This window comes from Haliaeetus albicilla, chromosome 12 (assembly GCF_947461875.1).
Source record: "Haliaeetus albicilla chromosome 12, bHalAlb1.1, whole genome shotgun sequence".
Lineage (NCBI taxonomy): Eukaryota > Metazoa > Chordata > Aves > Accipitriformes > Accipitridae > Haliaeetus > Haliaeetus albicilla.
In genome coordinates, this window is record NC_091494.1 from 20,076,595 (window position 1) to 20,097,032 (window position 20,438).

Consider the following 20,438-nt stretch of genomic DNA (forward strand, 5'->3'; position numbering starts at 1 on the left):
CGGCTGGCAAGGGGTGAAGACCCTGTAGACCCCAACACTTCGGTGCTACCCCGGGCAGGAGCATCCCAGCCCCTTTATGTGAGCAGGGACCTGCCACCTCAGGGGTTTTGTTGTCCCAGAGGTTGTCCTGTCTTCTGGAATAATTCCCGTGTCCTGTCTGGAGGTGTGGGGAAGGGTGGTAGTGTCCCAGTGGAGGGCAAAAGTAACCGGTCCCAGCTGGGGGTGCCCCATTCGGGGTTTGGATTCCCGGGGGACCCCGGCGAGCTGCAGCCCCGAACGCCGCCGGCAGCGTTCGGGGCTGCAGCTCGCCGGGGTCCCCGGTGGGACAGGGGGTCACGGAGCGCAACCTTACCTTGGAGGAGCCTCTACGGGAAAGGGATACGGGCCCCAGCTTAGGATGCCCCGGTCCCGGGAGAGCTGCAGTAGTGGAGGCAGGGGATGCGGGGATGGGGTGGGATGGGATGGATGGGATGGGGTGAGGTGGATGGGATGGGATTGGGTGGGATGGATGGGGTGGGGTGGGGTGGGATGGATGTGGTGGGTGCGATGGATGGGTGGGTGGTCTGGGGGCTGCGGGTCCCCCCGCTCTCAGGTGCGGAGACAATAGCCAGGGCTCCTGTTGCAGCTGCAGACTGTCTCTTTAAACCCCTCACCAGCCCACAGGTGGCCCTGTCACCACCGTGGTCATCCATGACGTCATCGGGAGGGAGGGAAGGGGAGGAGGAGGAGGAGGGGGGAGAAACGCGATCCCCCTCCACAGCAAAAGTCCCCGAGCGCCCATGGCAACAGATTGCAAATGTCACTGCGCATCAGCCGGGAGGAGGATGCCGGGCTGCACCCCCCCCCGGGTGACACGGTGGGGACAGGGCTGTCACGCCACGGGTGGCACTGGGGAGGTAGGGCTGTCACCCCCACGAATGGCATGGCGGGGACAGGGCTGTCGCCCTGTGATGGGTGTACGGTAAGGTATAGGGCTGCCGCGCCACGGGTGGCGCGGAGGGGACAGGGCCGTCATCCTGTGGTGGGGGCACGGGAGGGGACAGGGCTGTCACCCCAGGCAGGGAGCTGGCTGTGGGCTCTAAGCAGGTGGGCCGGTCCAGCTCTCACCACGGGCCGTGGAGCAGCTGGGTGCCCCCCCCAGCCCGGACACCCCGCTGCGGGGGTGGGTGCTGCTGTCCCCCCCGTCCCCTGTGCTTCGGGGATCCTCGATACCCGGTGGTGGCACCCAGCACAAGCCGTCCCCATGGGCGCCCCGGAGGACCAGCTCCTGCTCCTGGGGTCCTGCCTGCGCTCTGCCCCCGCAGCAGGGCATTTTGCAAAGGCCAGGAGGGTTTTGGAAGGTGTTTAAAGCAGATCTTGCCTTCGAGCAGAGACAAGACAACCCCGGGAGCAAGAAAAGGGGGGCCCAGTCCCGCAGCCCCAGACCCACAGACCACATCCCGATTGTGGTGATCCCATTAACCCTCCAAAACTCGCCCAGTTCCACTTCAAAAAGAGCCTCTGGCACCGGTTAAAACCAGAGCAAGGGATGCTTTGATGGCAAAGAAAGGTTTCCTTAGTGCTGCTAATGTCCGTGGGTGTTGCAACCTGCAAACTTGGCTTTGACGGAGCCCGATCCCGGTGAGACCTGCCCAGCGTGAGGAGAGGGGCTGCAGCTCCCACTGGGGAGCTGTGAGTCACGGCCACGGTGGACAGGACCTTTTCATCCCCTTTATAAAACCGTGTGTGAATGTGTATGTGCATTCCTATGCAAGGGGACCCCAAAAGTCTCCATACGTGAATGAAATCACCCCCCAGGCTTGGGGAAGAACTAAATATTGAACTACATCCTTGTTTTCTTGGAAAAATGAGAGACATCCAAGGTTTCCCTCTGCTCCCTTTGCTCTTTTCTCACACCAACAAGAGTTTCCCTGGCTGAAGTTTGGCGCTACCATCACTAGGATGCTTCAGTTAAAAAAAACCCCATGGAGGCAGCCGGTTCCTGCAGAGTGGCCACACTCAGCCCCACACACAGCAGGGCTCGGGGAGTACAGAAGCACCACCTAGGGCTGAAGCATTCCTCCCCATGCTAGGCTCTTGTGCAAACTTTACTCTTTTTTTTTTAATATTAAAAAAAAAATCGTTTATTCTTTTTTCCCCACCCTCGGCACAACAGGGAAGTTGACAGTGACCTAGCTCAGTGGCCATGGGAGGGGGATGGCGATGCTCTGATGCTCAGGACCTGGAGGGCTTTCTTCCTCTGCAACCATCCTTGTGAGGAGATGGCCCAGCTTTTCCCCACACCTATTTTGTGCTGGGGTTAGTATTTGCCTCGTGGGGCAGCCAGTAAGGGAGCAGCCCACCCCTGCGATCTCCCCAGCACTGTTCTCCTTACACACCCTCTCTAATCCCGGGAAAGCAGCTGCAGGACCCAGAGCCGGGAGGCTCTTGGTAAACAGCCAAAGCAAGAAGAGCAGAAGGGTCATTGCTTCAGAAAGAGGAGAAATCATCAAAACCAGTTTGAATAGGCCGCGATTTATTATTTTCTTTTTTGACCCACCTGCTGGCTCTGGAGAAACAGGCTGGAGGTGGATGTGGCACTAGCAGGGTGGTGGTGTTTGTGATACCGCTCTGGCGCTGATGCTTACAGTGAAGGCAGGGAGCATCCCGCTCCTCGGCACACTGCTAAAGCCTAGGTAAGAAACTGTCCCCCCTGGGGAAGAATGACTCGTTTTTGTAGGAAGGGACACACTCGAGGCCATTTTTTGTGGGACAGGGGGATTTGCACAGGGGAGCAGCTGGAGTGGGGAGCCGAGAGCTGGACAAGGGATTAATTGGGTGAGGGAACCCTGACCACCCCAGCTGCCTGGCTGCAGGCTCTGACCTGGGAAGAGCAGGGATTGCCTTCCAAACACCACTTCTTCCACCAAAACCAGCCCAATGAGACCCAAAGCCATGGACCTGCAGCTGCTCTGAGAGGCTGGAGGAGCCCAGCAACCCACTGGACCAGCCCCCAGGAACCTCTGTACCCATTCCCAGTAACCTCTGTACCAGCCCCCAGCAAATCCCATGACAGTCCCCAATAACCTCCATACCAGCCTGCAGCAACACCCATACCAGCCCCCAGTAACCCCCATAGCAGCTCCCAGCAACCCCCATACCAGACCCTATACCAGTACCCAGTGACCCCTGTACCAGCACTCTGGGCTCTGGGCTGGGGGTCACCATCTCCCCCTGGCCTGGGGATGTGTGGAGGGGCACCCCACCTCCCCGCTGTCCCCCAGCAGAAGAGGATGGGGCAGCCACATGTGCCCCAGTGCTGGACGCCCGAGGGGCAGCATGAAATGCTGCAGCAGGTGGGAAATTGCGCCTGGTTAAACATCCCAGGAGCCCTGAGACTTCAGCATCCATCTGGGGGGGGGGGTCTGGTCCTGTGACACCCCCACGTCCTGCCTCCTCCCAGGCCAAAATAAGTGGGGACTAACTTTGCCTCCAGCCTTGTGCCCGTGATGAGATTCATTGCACACGATGCAAATCCCTGCCGATGGATGAAACCACTCCAGCGAGAGTTCCCCGACCCCCTCCCCAGCACTGAGGGGGCCGCAGCCACGGGAAGATTGTGGTGATGAAGTTATTAGCTCCGGAAGCACTAATTGCTGCTGTATTAATGGCTCTTTTGTCCGGCGAGCTGTTTTTCAGTGTGTGTGTGCCGGGCGGTTGTTTTTCTGCCAGCTGCTGTGTGGTTGGATGCTCTATGGTATTTAGTTTGATCCTATTAAGGTGGATCTCAATTAATTAGGCAGGAGGCAGAGAGACAAAGAGAGACGCTGGGGCCATTCATTTTAGTCTTGTCATCGTGCCTTCTGCAGCTGGGAGGCAGTGGGAGAGCAGGAAGGGACATGGGATACGGCTGCTGGGCATGAAACTGCTGGGAGAGGGGAATGGGGCAGGCAGGTGGGGTGGCAGCGGGGTTCCCCCGAGGGTCCCCCGGTCCCCCAGGGTCCCCTGCCAGGCAGGTTGCCTTCCCCCAGCCCCACGGGAAAGCAGCTGGAGCCACCCAGGTCCCACCCCCTGGGGTGGTGGGGTCCCGCTCCACCCCACTGTCGATGGGACCCTAAAGCATCCCCCGAACCACATGGAGGATCCCTGGGAATTTCAACAGCGAGAGCTTTGGCACAGCAGGAGCATCCTCCCTCCATGCCGGTGTGACGCCGTCTGGGTGCCGCTGCCGCATCCCTTTGGGGCCACCCACCCCCTGGGAAGGGGGTGCGCCCCGGCGGGCTCTCCAGCACCCCACTTGGAGCATCCTGCCGCCTGCCCCCTAGTCCTGGCTCCCATGCCCACTGGTGACGTGGCTCCAAGCGCCAGCGCGGTGGCTTGACCTCATCGAGAGGCCAGCAAATGGATCTCAAGGGCCCCCTGACATTTCTCCTTCCTTCCCTTTGAAGGACAAGTGCCCCTCGGAGCTGCCCTCGCTGCCTCGGCCGCTAATGCACGAGGCGGGATGTGGGATGCTGCTAAAAGCCCCGGCGAGAAAAAAGCTTTCAAGCCCCCTGGAAAGCCCTAAGGGGTGCCCGGGGGTGACCCCAATCCCTGCCGCTGGTGCCGGGGCTGCGGTGTCGGGGTGCACCCCGGTACGCTGGCTGGCAGCAGGTGTGATGTCCGCTGGGGTGTCCCTGTGTGGGGGCTCGGGGTGCAGGGGGTGCCTGGGGATGGAGGGGTCTGGGATGCTCAAGGCATGGGGGGGGGGTCGGGGTGCGGGGATGGGGGTGCCGGATGGTGCGGGGGGCTTGGGGGTGGCGGGGTGGGGGTGCAGGGGGTGCTGGGACGGGGTGGCCGGGGTGCAGGGTGGGTGCAGGGCGTGCTGGGATAGGGTGCAGGATGGGTGAAGGGGGCGAAAGGGTTCGGGGGTGCCCGGGGTGCGGGGAGAGGGGGGAAGGGTGGGTGCAGGGCGTGCTGGGAGAGGGTGCAGGGGGTGTCCGGGACGGAGGGTGGGTGCTGGGTGCGTCCAGGATGGGTGTAGAGCGGGTGCGGGGTTTCAGGGGGTGCCGGGTGGGCGCAGGGAGTGCGGGGTTTGAGGGGGTGCACGATGGGAGCGGGGGTGCCGGGTGGGTGCCGGGTGGGTGCCGGGTGGGTGCCGGGTTTCAGGGGGGGCGGGGAGTGCCCGGGCGCGCCCCGCAGCGCTCCCTCCCTCCGCCAGGGGGCGCGGGCTCCCCCGCTCTGCTGACAGTCTGGCCCAGCTCGGCCCGCCTCGCTGGCCCAGTGGCCGGAAGCGGATGTCGGGGGTGGGGGGGCGTGTGACACCCTCCCGCCGCCGCCGCCGCCGCCGCCGTCGCGGCGCGTCGTCGTGCGGTGGCGGAAAGATGGCGGCGGCCATAGAGTGAGCGGCGGCAGCGGGACCCAGCGCCGGGCCCGAGCGGTGAGCGCAGCCGCGGCCTCTTCCCGCCCCGTGCCCGGCCCTGCCATGTCCTTGCCCGGCTGGGAGGCTACCGGGGGCCCCGGTTTCCCCGTGTCCCCTCATCCTCCGGGCTGGCGGGAGAGCAGCTGGGGGCCCCGCTCCCCTCCGCAGGAGGGCCCGCAGCTTCCTCTAGGCTTCCCCTGGAGCTCAGTGTTCCCCCGCAACCCCCGGGTACCCGGGGGTCCCTGCGGCCCCCCTCGGCAGGCAGGCCTGTAGGCCTCCCGGTGACCCCTCGTGTGCCCCCCCCCCCCCCGCCCACAATTCCCTCCATTCTTTCCAAACTGGTGTCCTGCGCCTTCCTGTCAGCAGGCAGGTCTACGGATTACCCCTGGCTCTCCTCACTCCCTCTCTGGTGCCTGGGGACTCCCTCCATTCTCTTGGTGCTCACTGGTGCCTGCCCCCCTCCCTGGCTCTCTCCGTCCCCTCCCGGTGCCCCTGTGTCTCCCTCAGCAGCAGACAGGCCTGCAGATCCCATCACCTCCTGGTGCACTGGAGTTCCCTCTGGGTTCCCCTCTTTTCCCTGGTACCTCCCACTGAGGTCTCTCTCCCAGCCTCTTCACCTCTCTCCCCAGTGTCCTCCTGTGTCATCTCCCCCCTTTCCAAAGGCACGTCTGCGCTTTTCAGCTGACCCCCCTGCTCCCTGGGTTCGATGGGGCTTTCCACCACCCCACCCCTGCAAGCAGGTCCCTTAGTACCCTGAATTGTCCCCCTGTCTCTGTGTGGTCCCAGGGCACGTATGTGCTCTCTCCCTGGCAGGGTGAAGATGAAGTAGAGCTCTTACCATGGACCATGATGCCCCCACAATCAGGCCGCGTCGCATCCAGAACCAGAATGTCATCCACCGCCTGGAGCGCCGCCGGATCAGCTCGGGTAAAGCTGGCACCCACTGGCACCAAGTCCGCATCTTCCATCAGAATGTCTTCCCCAACTTCACTGTGGTCAATGTGGAGAAGCCGCCCTGCTTCTTGCGCAAGTTCTCCCCCGATGGCCGCTACTTCATCGCCTTCTCCTCTGACCAGACCTCTCTGGAGATCTACGAGTATCAAGGCTGCCAGGCGGCGGAGGACCTCCTGCAAGGCTATGAGGGAGAGATCCTGGCTAACGGTAACGACCAAAGATCTGTCAACATCCGGGGGCGGCTCTTTGAACGCTTCTTTGTCCTGCTTCATATCACCAACGTGGCCTCCAACGGGGAGCACTTGAACCGTGAGTGCAGCTTGTTCACCGACGACTGTCGGTACGTGATCGTCGGCTCTGCTGCGTACCTACCTGAGGAGCCTCACCCTCCCTTCTTTGAGGTTTACCGCAACAGCGAGTCGGTGACCCCTAATCCCCGGTCCCCCTTGGAGGATTATTCCTTGCATATCATAGACCTCCACACAGGGAGACTCTGTGACACACGGACTTTCAAATGTGACAAAGTCATCCTGTCTCACAACCAGGGGCTGTACCTCTATAAGAACATCTTGGCTATTCTCTCTGTGCAGCAACAGACTATTCACGTCTTTCAAGTAACACCCGAGGGTACCTTCATTGATGTACGGACTATCGGCCGCTTCTGCTACGAGGACGATCTCCTGACTCTGTCTGCGGTGTATCCTGAGGTGCAGCGGGACACTCAGACGGGGATGGCCAACCCGTACAAAGAGCCCTTCATAAACTCTTTGAAGCACAGGCTGCTGGTGTACCTGTGGAGAAGGGCCGAGCAGGACGGAAGTGCTATAGCAAAAAGAAGGTTCTTCCAGTACTTTGATCAGCTGAGGCAGCTCCGCATGTGGAAGATGCAGCTTTTGGATGAAAACCATCTGTTTATCAAATACACTAGTGAAGACGTGGTCACGCTGCGGGTGACAGATCCTTCCCAGGTACTGCGTGCCTCCTCAGGCTGCTCGTTGCTTTGGGGCAAGTGCTCAAGCAGGTACAGTGCTGTGAGCTGCATTTCTTAGCTGAGCCTGTGAATGTTGTTTAGAATCACCGGTACTTCATTCTTGTGTAAACGTTTGACACCTCTGATATTGAATACCTTTCGTATCTTTTGCTCTCATAATTTCATCGCTTCCTTCTCAACTAAAAATGAGAGAGAAAAGATCTTACATGGTTATCGAATCCCCTTTCTTCAGGGATTGTTCCCCATGCTCATAGATGCTGTACAACCCTCTTCCCCTTCCAAATCCCCAGCTGATTTTTTTTTTTAGCCGGTATTTCCTATAGTACACTTATAGAGGTAGTCTCTCCCTTTTCTCACGTATATTCAAGCATGTTTTTCACATAATATAGTCTTCATTTTTCCTCAGTAGAATTACCTTTTCTGTTCTGCCTACTTACTTACTCTTTCAAGCTTCAGTGAGAGATAGTATTTATGATGTCTCCAAATTGGAGTAGCAGCTCTTAGATCTGGCTAATGTGCCAATTGCTTCTCCTTTCAGTTTAGTACTAAAGTCGTCAAATTAGAGCAAATGTAGTTCAGTCAGTGCCGGATCCCTCCAGATGTTTCACCATCCTGCAGGTTGATCATCTCTTTTCGGTACTGTTAGAGTGGTGGTCAGGTTTTGAGCTCTGTGAAACTGAGAAGGAGGGTTTTTTAACCTGTTTTATTCCTTTAATCCACTTGTTTTTTATTCTGTTGAAAGTATTTAGGAAGAATTTGTAGTAAATCTCCAGTGCTGCATGCAGGCAATCAGGCGATTGTTCCCTAGGTGTTTGGTTTTGTTTCATACCCTTCTCTTCTTCCCTATCTTTGCTAGATCCAGGACTTAGGTCCTAGAAGAAATAGATAGCAGTTCTTTGTGTGTTGCCTTAGTCTAATTCTTCCTGGAAGATGACCCTGGTTTGTTTGGGGAAGTTGCTTTGGGAGGGAATAGGTAGGGCTTAATCTAATCAGTTTTACCCATTCATGTAAAACTGAGCAGCTGTCTCAAAAATATTAAAGCTTTGTGAAGTGGCCTGCAGCGTTCTGCTCATTACTGGTATCTAGAACGGTGCTCCTGACCCTGATGTGAATGTTTGTGGTAGGCTTGGTTCCGCTCTCTGCTGTGGTTACTGAGGCTTTTGTGCCTGGCTTGCTGCATCGTGCTCTTGACTCTCTTCACCTGAGGGTTACTTTGAGATGCAGGTTGTGGTTTGTTTGTAGCATTCCTCAGGCAGTGTGTTTTATGCTGGAGGAAAAGCATCTAATTTCTGAGTTCTTTCACGAGATAATTCCAGATGTGGAGTAGTCTCCGCAGACCGGCCTGAATGTAGGCTTTGTGTTGGGGCTGCCTGAGGAAAACTTGGCTCACAAAATACCTAAAGCTCTGATTTTTCTTTCTTCTATCAGAGAGGAATGTGAGGTTTCATCCAGTTTCAGGCTCCTCTCTTTCCTCTGGCTTCTCTGCCAAGAAGATTGAGGAAGTCGCTGTTCATGCTTGTCAGTTGCTTGTACATTGTGAGGGTCTGCACTGAATCCTTCAAGATTTTTAACTGCGTGCTGTGTATATGTAGCTTGTGGTTTGTTGTTGTTGTTGTTCTAGGCTTGTGTTGATAGACTTGACAGCTTTGCTGAACGATTTCTGTGATGCTTGACTTCTGCCACCCATGCTGTGACGATGTTTCCCTGTTTTACTCATGCAGTTAAAAAGCAGTGAGGGTAATTTCTCTGATCAGGGTCATCCTGGAGATATGTCTGTGTGTTAACCTGGCAAAGGAACTTTTTTATTTAAGGTTGGAGGATACTCCCTGCAGTCTTTAATGATGTAAATAGTTTTTCCTTCTGCTGTCTCCTCTTATCTTCTCTCTGCTCCAACCCTGTGTTTCAGAAGGGCTTCCCTTTCCCTAGGCAGTAGTCTAGTGAGTAACCTCATCTAGCGTGCTCCATTTTGATGTGTGGGGGCTGGATTGTATTATCACAATTTATTTTGGGGCTGTAAAACAAACAAACCTTTTGATATTTGCAGGTGGGTGGGGTGGGTAGAGTGCCTACCGTCATCCCTGAGCATTGTTTGGGAGCGGAAGGTGAAGCATTTAGAAATTGCCTTTATTGACAGAAGATTTAACCAGATATGTGCATATACCATGGGAATTAGTTACCTTTGAAGCAGGGGCGAGTTCTTACTTTGGGGTGCTGGGGTGTTAGCGCTCCTGTCTCTAACGAAAGCTACCTTTGACGACCAAGGATTAAATCTGCCCTTTCCCAGTGGGATGGGAACATTATCTCCCTTTGATGTAGCTGTGCTGACACAATGTCACCTTTTTCCCAATTTCTTGCTTGTTCATGCCACAAAACACTGCCATTGCCAATCTACAGCGCGGTATCTGGGCCTTCTTGCGCGAGAATGTTGGCATTAAAAAGAAGTCATTAATGTCTTTCAGATTTTCATTTCTGTACCAGCAGGGTACCTAGAGGGCACAACTTTTTGTGGGCACTGGTGTAGTGCACAGTACACTAAAAAGGCTCATCTCTGTGTGATGGAAATATTAAGAAGGGGAAGAAAATAATGTCACTTTGCAAAGGAAAAAATAATTTGTGGCCAGCTAGCACTGGATTTAAAATCATTTTGTCAGCAGGAATGAAAATTAAATTTGACACTTTAGAAAGCACTTTGGATTTGGTGGAAGGCAGAGATGAAGAGAAAACAGAAATATTGACATCCAGTTTACGTTGAAAAATTGGAAGCCTGTTAAGTTTTCTTCGTAAATAATCACAGTTAAGAGGCGGATAATTTGGTACCTGTTGAGGCATTTGAATAGCAGAATGGATTAGTGTGAGGATGTGGGATTCTCCTGCGCTGCAGAGAAATTTGGATAGGGTCTGCGGTGTCATTCGGGGAGAAGGAAGGGACAGCTTCCCCACCTGTGCTCTCCTGGGTAACTGCTGCCTCTGCCTCTCTCTGCAGCCTTCGTTTTTCGTCGTGTACAACATGGTGACCACAGAGGTCATTGCTGTATTTGAGAATACATCCGATGAGCTGCTGGAGCTGTTTGAGAACTTCTGTGACCTCTTCAGGAATGCCACCCTGCACAGTGAGGCGGTCCAGTTCCCCTGCTCAGCTTCCAGCAACAACTTTGCCAGGCAGATCCAGCGCCGGTGAGCCATTCGGAGCATGCTTTATACCATATAGACACATGCTCGCCCCCATCAGCTGAAGGCTAGTATCAAATAACGATGGCAACCCTGAGAAAACCAGTTCCTTTAGTTGCTGGGTGATGCAAGGGTCTGTCTTATATATGGTTCATCTTCCAGCCTCATGCATCTGATTTTATATTCCACAGCATCTGTCTTGTTACAGGAAGGAACAAAGCAGTGGCAATCCAGTGCTTAGAAGAAGGAAGAGGAATTTTGAGGGAAAGATGTTTCTGGCTCTCTTCTGGCCGTAACTCTTCTGGAGGTTATTAAAGTGTTACTGCCCAATAGTTTAGGTCCCTGAAGATAAGATTTGTCAAGATGCTAGTGTCATCTAATTGGACATATTTTGCCAAGTGGTGTTCTCTATGCACACTCTGATTTAATGTGTTCCAGACTGTGTTCTGTAGCTTTTTCTCCAACATCAGTCACAAGCTTGTGGTTCTCGTGTTAGGAGAAGGGAAACTTACCTGCCTAGAACTACTGTGAAAGCTCAGCAAAGTATCAAAATAACCTGGGTTTCTAGAATGTGCTTTAACAGTCAAATGTGGTTTTAATGAGGCAGAGTGTGTTGTTTCTCTTGGAATATATTTTTATGTGACTCAGGGTGTTTTCGTCTTCCAGTGACTTGTTTCGCATCACCCAAAGTACTTGGCAATCACTTATGGGCATGAAGCTTCTGTTGATTTTAGACTGACGTCACATAAGAAGGAGGAAGTTGACTGTGTCTGTAACTTTCTAGAGCTGCCTGTCAGGAAATCCATAATGCTTAGTGGGAGAGAGAATGAGAGGGCTCACCGCAGACACCCGAAGAACAACTCCTGCCTTGTGTTAAAGTAGAGAGGAAAATCTTTTCATCCCCTTGGCTACAAGGGCCAGTAACAGGAGTGTTTAATTTCCATAGCAAAATATAATAGAGCATAATCCACAGCATGCTGGCTTTTGGCTGAGTGTTTCTGGTCAAGTGGCAATGTTTTACCCTCCTTGATCTATGACATCCATGCAGCTGATCTGACTGTTCTTGCACATGGAAAGCTCAAATTTTACTTGGAAAGAGAAATCCAGCCTGTGTTAATCTCTCCACCAGGAAGAACTTTCAGCTCACTGTAGTTTCTCAAGAGCTTTAGGCTTCTTATGAAGGTTCTTCCTCATCTAAGGTTTCTCCCTTTACGTATTTAAAACGTAGCAGCTAGAGAGAGGGGGATTCTCAAGTCAACATTAAGGGCTCAACTGTTACTGTGAAACCCTCTGGCTTTTGCTTATGCTGTTTCCAGGCTTCATGGTAAAACTTGGATTGACTGATAAGCTGCTAATCCATTTCTCCCCGTTTCTGATCCTGTTCATTTCCTGTACTGCAGAGCAGCTGGGGCCAGACCTTGTAGGTAGGCACAGTCTTGTCCTTCTGTCAGTTTGGACTTTCAGAGCAGAAACAGTAATGATGAGAGAGGATAAAAAGGTCACCAGAACTGGTTGATGCTTGAATCACTGTGATACATCTTTGGAAATGAACTGTTTTAATTCTTACACTGCTGCTGTTTTTCTTTCTCTATCAGTTTTCCTCCTTAGTTTATTTAAGCTGTGCTGTTCACCTGTGGCCTTTGTGAGTAAAACCTGTTTCTTGTTTTGCTACAGGTTCAAAGACACTATCGTGAATGCCAAGTATGGAGGGCACACGGAGGCTGTGCGGAGGCTGCTGGGCCAGCTCCCGATCAGTGCCCAGTCATACAGTGGCAGCCCGTACCTCGACCTCTCCCTTTTCAGCTATGATGACAAGTGGGTGTCAGTCATGGAGCGGCCCAAGACCTGCGGTGATCACCCTATAAGGTATGGAATGGGCCAAGAAGCTGTATGTGAGGAGAGTGGTGTGAGAGTAATTCTAAATCACCTCTGCCGTGTGGCATCAAATGTGCAGAAAGGGAGTAGCCTTTTCACCAGAGGGTTTTTTTCAGCAGTCCCACAAAGCTTGGCCTCTCCCCTTGCGATAACTGTTTTATCTTTTGTGTGTGCGAGGGCTCTTCAGGTCTTTTTGCTGAGGTGCCCTGGGGAACGTTTGGGTGATGAAGCCTGAGCCTTTTCCATATGAATGCTCTTGTTCCTCCTCCTCTTCTTGCAGTCCTGCCATTGTGTTTGGGCTGTAGGGTGATATGGTTCTGGATGCCTGCTTTCTTGTGCTGGAAGGATCCCTTTTGAGCACGTGGGTTTAGCTGGCAAGGATGATTTGGTTTGTCCTGTGAATAAAATAGCAGCTGAGTTAGGTGTTATTCAGAATGCTTGTGGTATTGATTTATCTATTTTCAGACTTTCCTTGTTTACAGTTCTCACCCTGGGAGCTGTACTCCTCTTCATACCCCCTCTTCTTTCTGTGATCTGTAGGAAACTTGTTTCTGTAGTAGGAGTTTCAGCCAAGTGTAAGGGCCATTCTGTGCCTCTTCTGTCTGAGTCTTCGAAGCTGGCAGAAGGAAGACGTCTGAGCTTGGGAATAAGGAGGTTTGCAGTGCTTCTTGCAGAAACACCAAGACTATTCATTTCTTTTTGTTGGCTGCAGCCATGGCTGCAAGTAGCAGTGGTTAAAAATCCAACATCTCTGGCCTGAAAGGCTCAAAGAGGCTGAGTTCTCCAGGCAGAGTAGTCTTTCCACTTACAGTACTGCAAAAGCAAACCTGTGCTCTGAAAACAAAGAGCCTTCAATGCCTAAGTGCTTTGTTTAGTGACTGCACACATGTTGGGGGCTCAGGCAGCCTAGGGAGACCATTCTGGCCAGTTTCTCAACTTTATTTTTATCAATGCATTCTCAAAAAGTGGTTTCATGTCTCCCCTGGCCCTGACTCAGGTGGCAGGGAACCTCTGATTCTTCCCATGCTCTCAATTCCCAAATTATGTATATTTAATTGATTTTTCTGCCTGTACGATTTGGTTTGATCTCCAGCTCCTGTGTTATCTGCAGAGAAAAGCCTGCCCTTTCTCCCTTGTCATGCTTGACGTTGGGAAAGCTTGCAGGGTGGCAGTTGTCTGCCAGCACCAACCTGCGTATGGCTCTTGCAGACAAAAGGGAGCAAAACCGCAGTCATTTGCTGCGGTTACGTCTTTGTAGTAAACAAAGCGAAGTGCCACCTTCCCTCCCTCCCCTGAGCAAACCGGCATTTCAGAGCCAGAGCTTTTAAAGCTCAAAGCTGTGCAGAGTCAATTAGGACTTGAATAGGGCCTTGGAGCAGTGGGGCTCCTGGTTTTTGGAAAGTAAGCAGAAGACGAGGTGCTAACCTTCACCATTCAGTAGCTGAAATAGTGCTGCTGTGTTTCTCACATGCAAAACAAAGGGATTAATAAAATAATGCTGCTTCCTGCTGTGGTTAGAGGGCTTGGAAATGAGGGGCCACAGGGTTTGTAATGTAAGTCCTATAATTGGCAAAACCCTTCAGCCCCTAAGGGTGTTGTAATCTGTGTGCAGTTTCCTGGCACAGTGTGCGAGATAGGAAGGCCTCCATGCCTTTTGCACATTGGTTTCAGCGGCTCTGTGCACTTTGTCCTTTTAACCCTTAGTACCTTTCTGTGTCTCAGAAGGTTCAACTCTCGACTGGCTGCTTGAGAGACCAGTGGTTATTTGCTCTCAGGCAGGAAGGACTTCAGCTTCCCCATCACTGCCGTCTTTCAGTATCTTTTCAGGAGGCTAGAAGAGATATTCACTGGCTGAAATGATGGCACTTGTGAGGAAGAGGCTCTAACACAGCCTTACCTATAGTAGGGGGTCTCTAAAATCCATCTAGATGGCTAATAAGGAGCCATTTAACCAAAAAATTGGTCTGCAGATAAATCTTCCATTTTCATACAGTTTGAAAAGGCTGGTCTTGCTGTTTCTGTTGACATACAATTTTATATTGCAGTGCCTAATTTATCCCCAGAGTGAGAGCCCATGGAAATGGCCTCTGATTGCAGAGCACTTTTAAAAATACATTTAAAAATACCAAACTGAGCACATCTTTGAGATTACAGGGAGCTTCATCTTGAGTAGTAAATTATTGTGAATTGGGGAGAGAGAGGAGCAGACGGGGGACTGTGCTTTATTTAAAGAATGACCCTCTGCATACCCAGCCTTGTGTAGGAGGGAAAGGGCTTTTTGAAAAGCCAAATACCAGGATTGTGACTCTCTTGCTAGTTCTTGTGTGCAATTTTCAGGCAGGGCTGGCTGGCACTTTGATTCAGAGGAAGGGAGAAGAGAGTGGTCCTCCAGGAAGAACATGAGGTTCTTAATCGGCTGTGTTGTTAAAATGTGGAGTATGTCTGCTCCTGAAACAGCATTGCCTGTATCTGTCATCACCTGTTCTTCCAGGCTGAGAGCTGAGTGCATTGTATTGCTGGCAGGGGGGAAATGTGCTCTGAGATTAAAAGCATTCTCTGAGTCAAAACCAGAGGAAAATGCAAAATACCCACATGTACTAAGTGATGGTGGAAAAGGAAACAGCTGGGAGGCAAAATGGCAATTCTGTGCCCGAAACTGAAAGAGCAGAGAAAATGGTCTAACGAACTGAGATAACTTCAGGGTGAGGACTTGAGTTAGAGCCTAGCTGCTTTGCGAAGGTACCACATCCAGAAACCTCCACCACCACATCCCAGAAACCTCCACCAAAGTCTTGGGGAGGATGGGGTCATTGCAGAGAGTCCCCTGTTCCCACAGCAGCACAGGACAGTGGTGTTAGCTGGACTTATGTCAGTTGCACAGAGCATGCAGAGAAGGTTCAAGAAGCAAAGAGCTTCCTGGTCTTGCCTGTCTCTTCAGCGCTGTTTGCCTCATCCCCTTGGCAATGTTTGCTTTGTGCTGAAGCTGTGTTCCAGAGCTCACCTGTCTGGAGACGCAAATGAGCTTCACCCACAGGCGGGTTTGTGGGTGACAGCAGAAGGACGGAAAGTTTTCCTTAACTTTTGCCCTTGCTTTGATTGTTGAATGCAATCCACCAGGTACTTCCTGCCCAGCCTATCTTGTTAATGATTTTTTGATGGAAGTCTGAAAGGAACTGCAAAGCCTTGCTTGAACTGTAAAGGACAACCTGGCACCTTTGAGCAGTATTGGATTGAGCTGTTCACCTTCCTCGACTGAATGGGGATGTAGCGAGGCACAAGTGCAGCAGCATAATGCCTAACTGGCAGCACCAGGAGAGGGAAGGGGTGGCCTTACACTTGAAGTGAAGACCATTGCTAAGGGAAGAGAGCTCAGTTCTGTACAGTATTATCTGCCTGTCATGGTTTAAGCCCAGCTGGTAACAAAGCACCATGCAGCCACTCGCTCACTCCCCCTGCCCCAGCCACGGTGGGATGAGGAGAAAATATAAAGGCAGGCTTGTGGGTCGAGATAAGGACAGGGAGGGATCACTCACCGCTTATGGTCACGGGCAAAAGACAGGCTCAGCTTGGGGAAGAAACAAAATCAATTTAATTTACTACAAATCAAAACAAACCAAGGCTATTAGGAAGTAAACCCAAACCTTGGAACACCTTCCCCCCAACCCCTCCCTCCTTCCCGGCTCAACTCTACTCTTGGTTCTCTCCACCTCCTCCCCCCGGTGAACAGGGTGTGGGGGTTGTGGTCAGTTAATCACACCTCATCTCTGCTGCTCCTTCCTCCTCAGGGGGAGGACTCCTCACTCGTCCCCTGCTCCAGTGTGGGGTCCCTCCCACAGGAGACAGTCCTTCATGAGCTTCTCCAATGTGAGTCCTTTCCACGGGCTGCAGTTCCTCACAAACTTCCCTGGTGTGGGTCTTTTCCACGGGCTTCAGTTCTTCCCCAACTTCCCTGGCATGGGTCCTTTCCGCGGGCTGATCTTCAGCCACACACCGCTCCAGCGTGGACTTTGCCATGGTGTCATGGCCATCTTCGGGGGCCTCCGCTCCCCCGCTCACCTCCATGGGCTGGGGGGGACAGCCTGCCATCTCACCACGGGCTGCAGGGGCACCAACCTCCTCAGGCACCCCTCCTCCCCCTCCTTCCTCACTGACCACGGTATCTGCACAGGGGTTCCTCTCATATTCCAATCCCACTACTCACTGCAGGTTCCCCTTCTTAAATCTGTTCTCCCAGAGGCACTACCACTGTTAGTGATGGGGTCGTCCTGGGCCAGAGGGGGGTCCGGCTTGGAGCCGGGGGAGCTTCAAGCAGCTTCTCACAGGAGCCACCCCTGCAGACCCTCCCCTGCTATCAAAAAACCCCACGCCACACAAACCCATAACACTGCCTTAGGGATCAAGGGGAGCAGCTTGCATTAAGAGAGGATGGAGAGCCAGCACATGTGGGGTCTGGACCAAACTTATTCCCTCTTGTGAAGTCAGCTACATCCGCCAAAATGACAGACAGAGTTCTCTCATTGATGATACTAAAATGAAGTCAAGCTTTTCTAGACAGTGGAAAACTAGCTGCCCCGGGAGGGACTTTCCTGTATAGCCAAGAGCCAGACACCCAGCTGAGAATGTCCTTCCCCTGAGGGGGCACCAGAGATTGAACAAGGCACTCGTTGCTGTGTGTGAAGAGCCCAGATGGCAAAGTCAATAGTCGGGAACAGCCATAATTGACTTTCTCTTCCTTTCAGATTTTATGCTCGTGATTCCGGCCTCCTGAAGTTTGAGATCCAGGCGGGACTCCTGGGGCGACCCATCAATCACACAGTGCGGCGCCTGGTTGCGTTCACCTTCCACCCCTTTGAGCCCTTTGCCATCTCAGTGCAGCGCACTAACGCAGAGTACGTGGTTAACTTCCACATGAGGCACAGCTGCACGTAGTACGACACGTAGCTGGGGCAGCTGCTCTCCTTGGGTCTGGACCTCTGCCACAGATGCACCAAAGCCAGACACTCGCGCCTTCTAGGAAACCAAACCGTCACTCATGTCAAGAAACCGGACCTGGGAGCTCCTATCAGCCAGCATCTCGCAGGGCCCTCAGCTGTGAAAAGCCGATCCACTCAAGTTAAGGCATGTGAATGTTTCTTCTGACCCTGTTTGTACTGCGGAGGTCCCGCTGCATTAAGCACTGCTGTTCTCTACTCCTGTTGAACAAAATGTAGCTGAGGTTCCTTTCCTAGTTTCCCAGAGGCATGTCTGTTTTCTCTCCTGTTGTAGGTCTTAGGATGGCAAAGATGGAGGTTTGCAACACATCTGTGGAGTGCTTCCTTCTGCAGTGGTGCTCTCCTACCTTGTTGAGACAAGCAGCCTGTCGTAGTGTGAATGGATGGGAGCCATGGGGAGGGCTTAGAAATACAGCTACCTGTGTTTGTATCTTCAGTATTACTAGGGAAATGAAATCCTGTTCTCATCCACACAATCTACTCACGTGATTTTAATATGCAAGAGGCCAGGAAAAAAAGGTGTGAGAAATCACTGCAATTGAGAGACATGAGGTGTGTTCCTGACTTTTATGCAAGTCACTTAATCTTTGTGCCTTAGTATCTGTAAAAGCTCCTAAGTGAAAGGTGGTGTGTTAATACCAGAAAGCCAAGGCAGCTGGTTGTGTCTCTAATGCATGAGGAGGTGGTCACAGAAGGAAGACGGGTGGCTGGGAAGGGTGTGGGGAGCAACAGCAGCTCATTGCTCACGTCAGAAGCACTTTTCTGCAGCATGGGGGTGGATCCTCATGGCCATCTGCAGGTTCTGCTGCTGAGGGGAAGGGAGACCCAGCTGCTGGCACCCTCCTGTGTGTTGGGAATATGAGTGTGGAGAGTTAGTAGCATTTGGGTTTGCCTAGAAAGGAGGGAGGAGACCTGAATTAATGTGCATTGCTGCAGGTTTGCAGTTAGGAGACGAGCTTGTTGACTTAGGTTGCTTACCTATCCATGTTTGATATGCTGTTCTCTGTGAGAACCTGATTTGCTGTTCCCAGGCTTCAAAGCACAGCTGGCTGGTGTGTCGATGCTGACTGGACCACTGCGGTGTTTATGCTGCTGATAAAATAAGCTCCTGTGTGTAATATTACCTGCCACAGTGGGCTGGTGAGGATGCTGGCCTGCCCTTCTCTCTTAAAAATGGAGTTTTTGGTTGTAGGCCGACATTTGGGTTTTTCTACACACAGGTTGGTTTATGACTGTGTGCTGCCAGGCAGTGCAACCGTCCCAGCATTGTGAGGTGCTCCGTCGGAAGCTGGAGCCTGCTGTTGTCCCATTCCTATAGGAGGTACAGAGGGGGCATTAGAAAATTGGTGCTCATATATGGGAGACCCTCTGCTTTAAAGGACCCTGTGGGTGTCTTGTTTGGACCAAAATGAGCTGTGGGTGATGTGTTGTGGCCACACGCCTGTGAAGAACAGTGTTGAAGTCATGCATTCATTTTGCATGGTAATGCATAGGAAAATAACTGTGTGGGTTGTTGGTGCCTGCTTATAGCATGAATAGTGGACCTTGTAATGAAGAGTGCCCTGGGGTCCTTGAATCAGCCTTTACTCTCTGTCTCATGGTACTTCTCCTGGCCTTGCTAAACATATTTCTAGGGTAAGACATTGTATTTCACCACTCTTTTCCTGGTGTTTGCACTGTTGGTTTCTCAGGTCTGTCAGGAGTGACTTCAGGTCAGAAGACTGCTAACAGAGGAGGTGTCAGGCCATGCGTGCTTTAGTTCCAGGTTCCTCTCCATCTAATAACACTATTTGTCAAGGTTTTAGGTTTTTATCCTGTGATCTGTTCCTCAAACATTCAATTAAAGCTCCAAGTGGAGAATCATTTGCACATGGTAGATCATGGATTTACCTCCTTCTGCACCACTCTCACATTTGTTCACACTTCCCGTATGAGACTTTTTTTTTCTTTGCCAAAGCTCTCAGCAGCTCCATCCAAGACTGGGTTTACTCCTTGGCATCACAGCCTTGGGAGGTCAGTGCTTAGTAAAATAGCTGTCAGATCTCCATTTAGACTTTTTTGGTAGCAAAAATATAAACCACTTCAGCATTTCTGCAGTCGGGGCTTTTGCCAAATTCAGGCTGTCCTGTGTGAAGCAGAGCGCGTGGCACGTATTGTTGGACTTGGGGCTGAGAGACCAGAGATCTGTTCTTAGCTCTGCTATTAAATTGTTCTGTGTCTGGGGGCAAATCTCTTCCTGTTCCAGCTGGTGTTTCCTTCTCTGTAAATGAGGCCAAAAACATATTTTCAACTTTTGTAAACCACTTTGAGATTCATGGATAAAATATGCTGGATAAGTGCTAAGTATTTTCCTATTATGTTTGCAGACAAACTGATTGATCATTCTGGGTACTAATTGCCTTGGAGTAGCATAGCAGATTCTCTGGTCTTAGCTGCTGCATTTTATATCTACAACAGAGTTAATTTTATTACAGAAATGTGTTGAAAGAAAAGTCTCTCATGCTTGAAATTTTGATTCTTTCATTTAAGAAACAAAAAATGTGTGTATGGTGGGGAGGGTGGGAGGAAAGGGGAGATATTTTGTACCTGATATTTTTCCTAGGCTAGGATGAAGATTTGTTAGTAACACAAGACAAAAATGGAATAAACAGAATTTGCTTTAAGAGCCTGATTTATTGTCTTTTTCTTCCAAAAACCTTAATGGTGCAGATGGGAATACCTTTGCTAAGAAGAGATGGCAGGGGTGTGCCTTGGACTATGCAGCTGTATTGCATGTGAGTTTGCTGCCTCTTCCTCTTGCATTACCAGTGTGCTCAAGGATGTTCCTACCTGAGGCATTTCTGTAGTTACTGCAGATTTCTTAAATTCTTGTCTACATGAGCTAATGCTGTGGGAGGAATTCTTGCCCTTCAGTTACGTTTTCCCCTTTGTATATTATTACTAGCCCAACTTGCATTCAGAGACTCTTCCTTTATTCCATTTATAGCATATGTCTAACCTTGTAGCCATTTTCTGCTGATGGTCTGTGATCAAGAGATGAAAGCTGAATACACCTTGCTTGGGAGAAGAGCTGTCCACT

General features: G+C 51.8%; 1 protein-coding gene across 2 annotated transcripts; it reads left to right on the plus strand.

Annotated features, from left to right (window-relative positions):
* Positions 1-5,266: 5,266 nt before the first annotated feature.
* Positions 5,267-20,022, plus strand: DET1 (DET1 partner of COP1 E3 ubiquitin ligase). Of its 2 annotated transcripts, none has more exons than XM_069798463.1 (5): positions 5,267-5,398; positions 6,167-7,302; positions 10,309-10,499; positions 12,168-12,359; positions 17,108-20,022. In XM_069798463.1, the coding sequence occupies exons 2-5, from the start codon at positions 6,220-6,222 to the stop codon at positions 17,295-17,297; spliced, it is 1,656 nt and encodes a 551-aa protein (XP_069654564.1). In that variant the 5' UTR covers positions 5,267-5,398; positions 6,167-6,219; the 3' UTR covers positions 17,298-20,022. The 2 variants fall into 2 exon arrangements, with proteins under 2 accessions (XP_069654564.1, XP_069654563.1); XM_069798462.1 differs by having other exon boundaries at positions 6,194-7,302.
* The last annotated feature ends 416 nt before the right edge of the window (positions 20,023-20,438 follow it).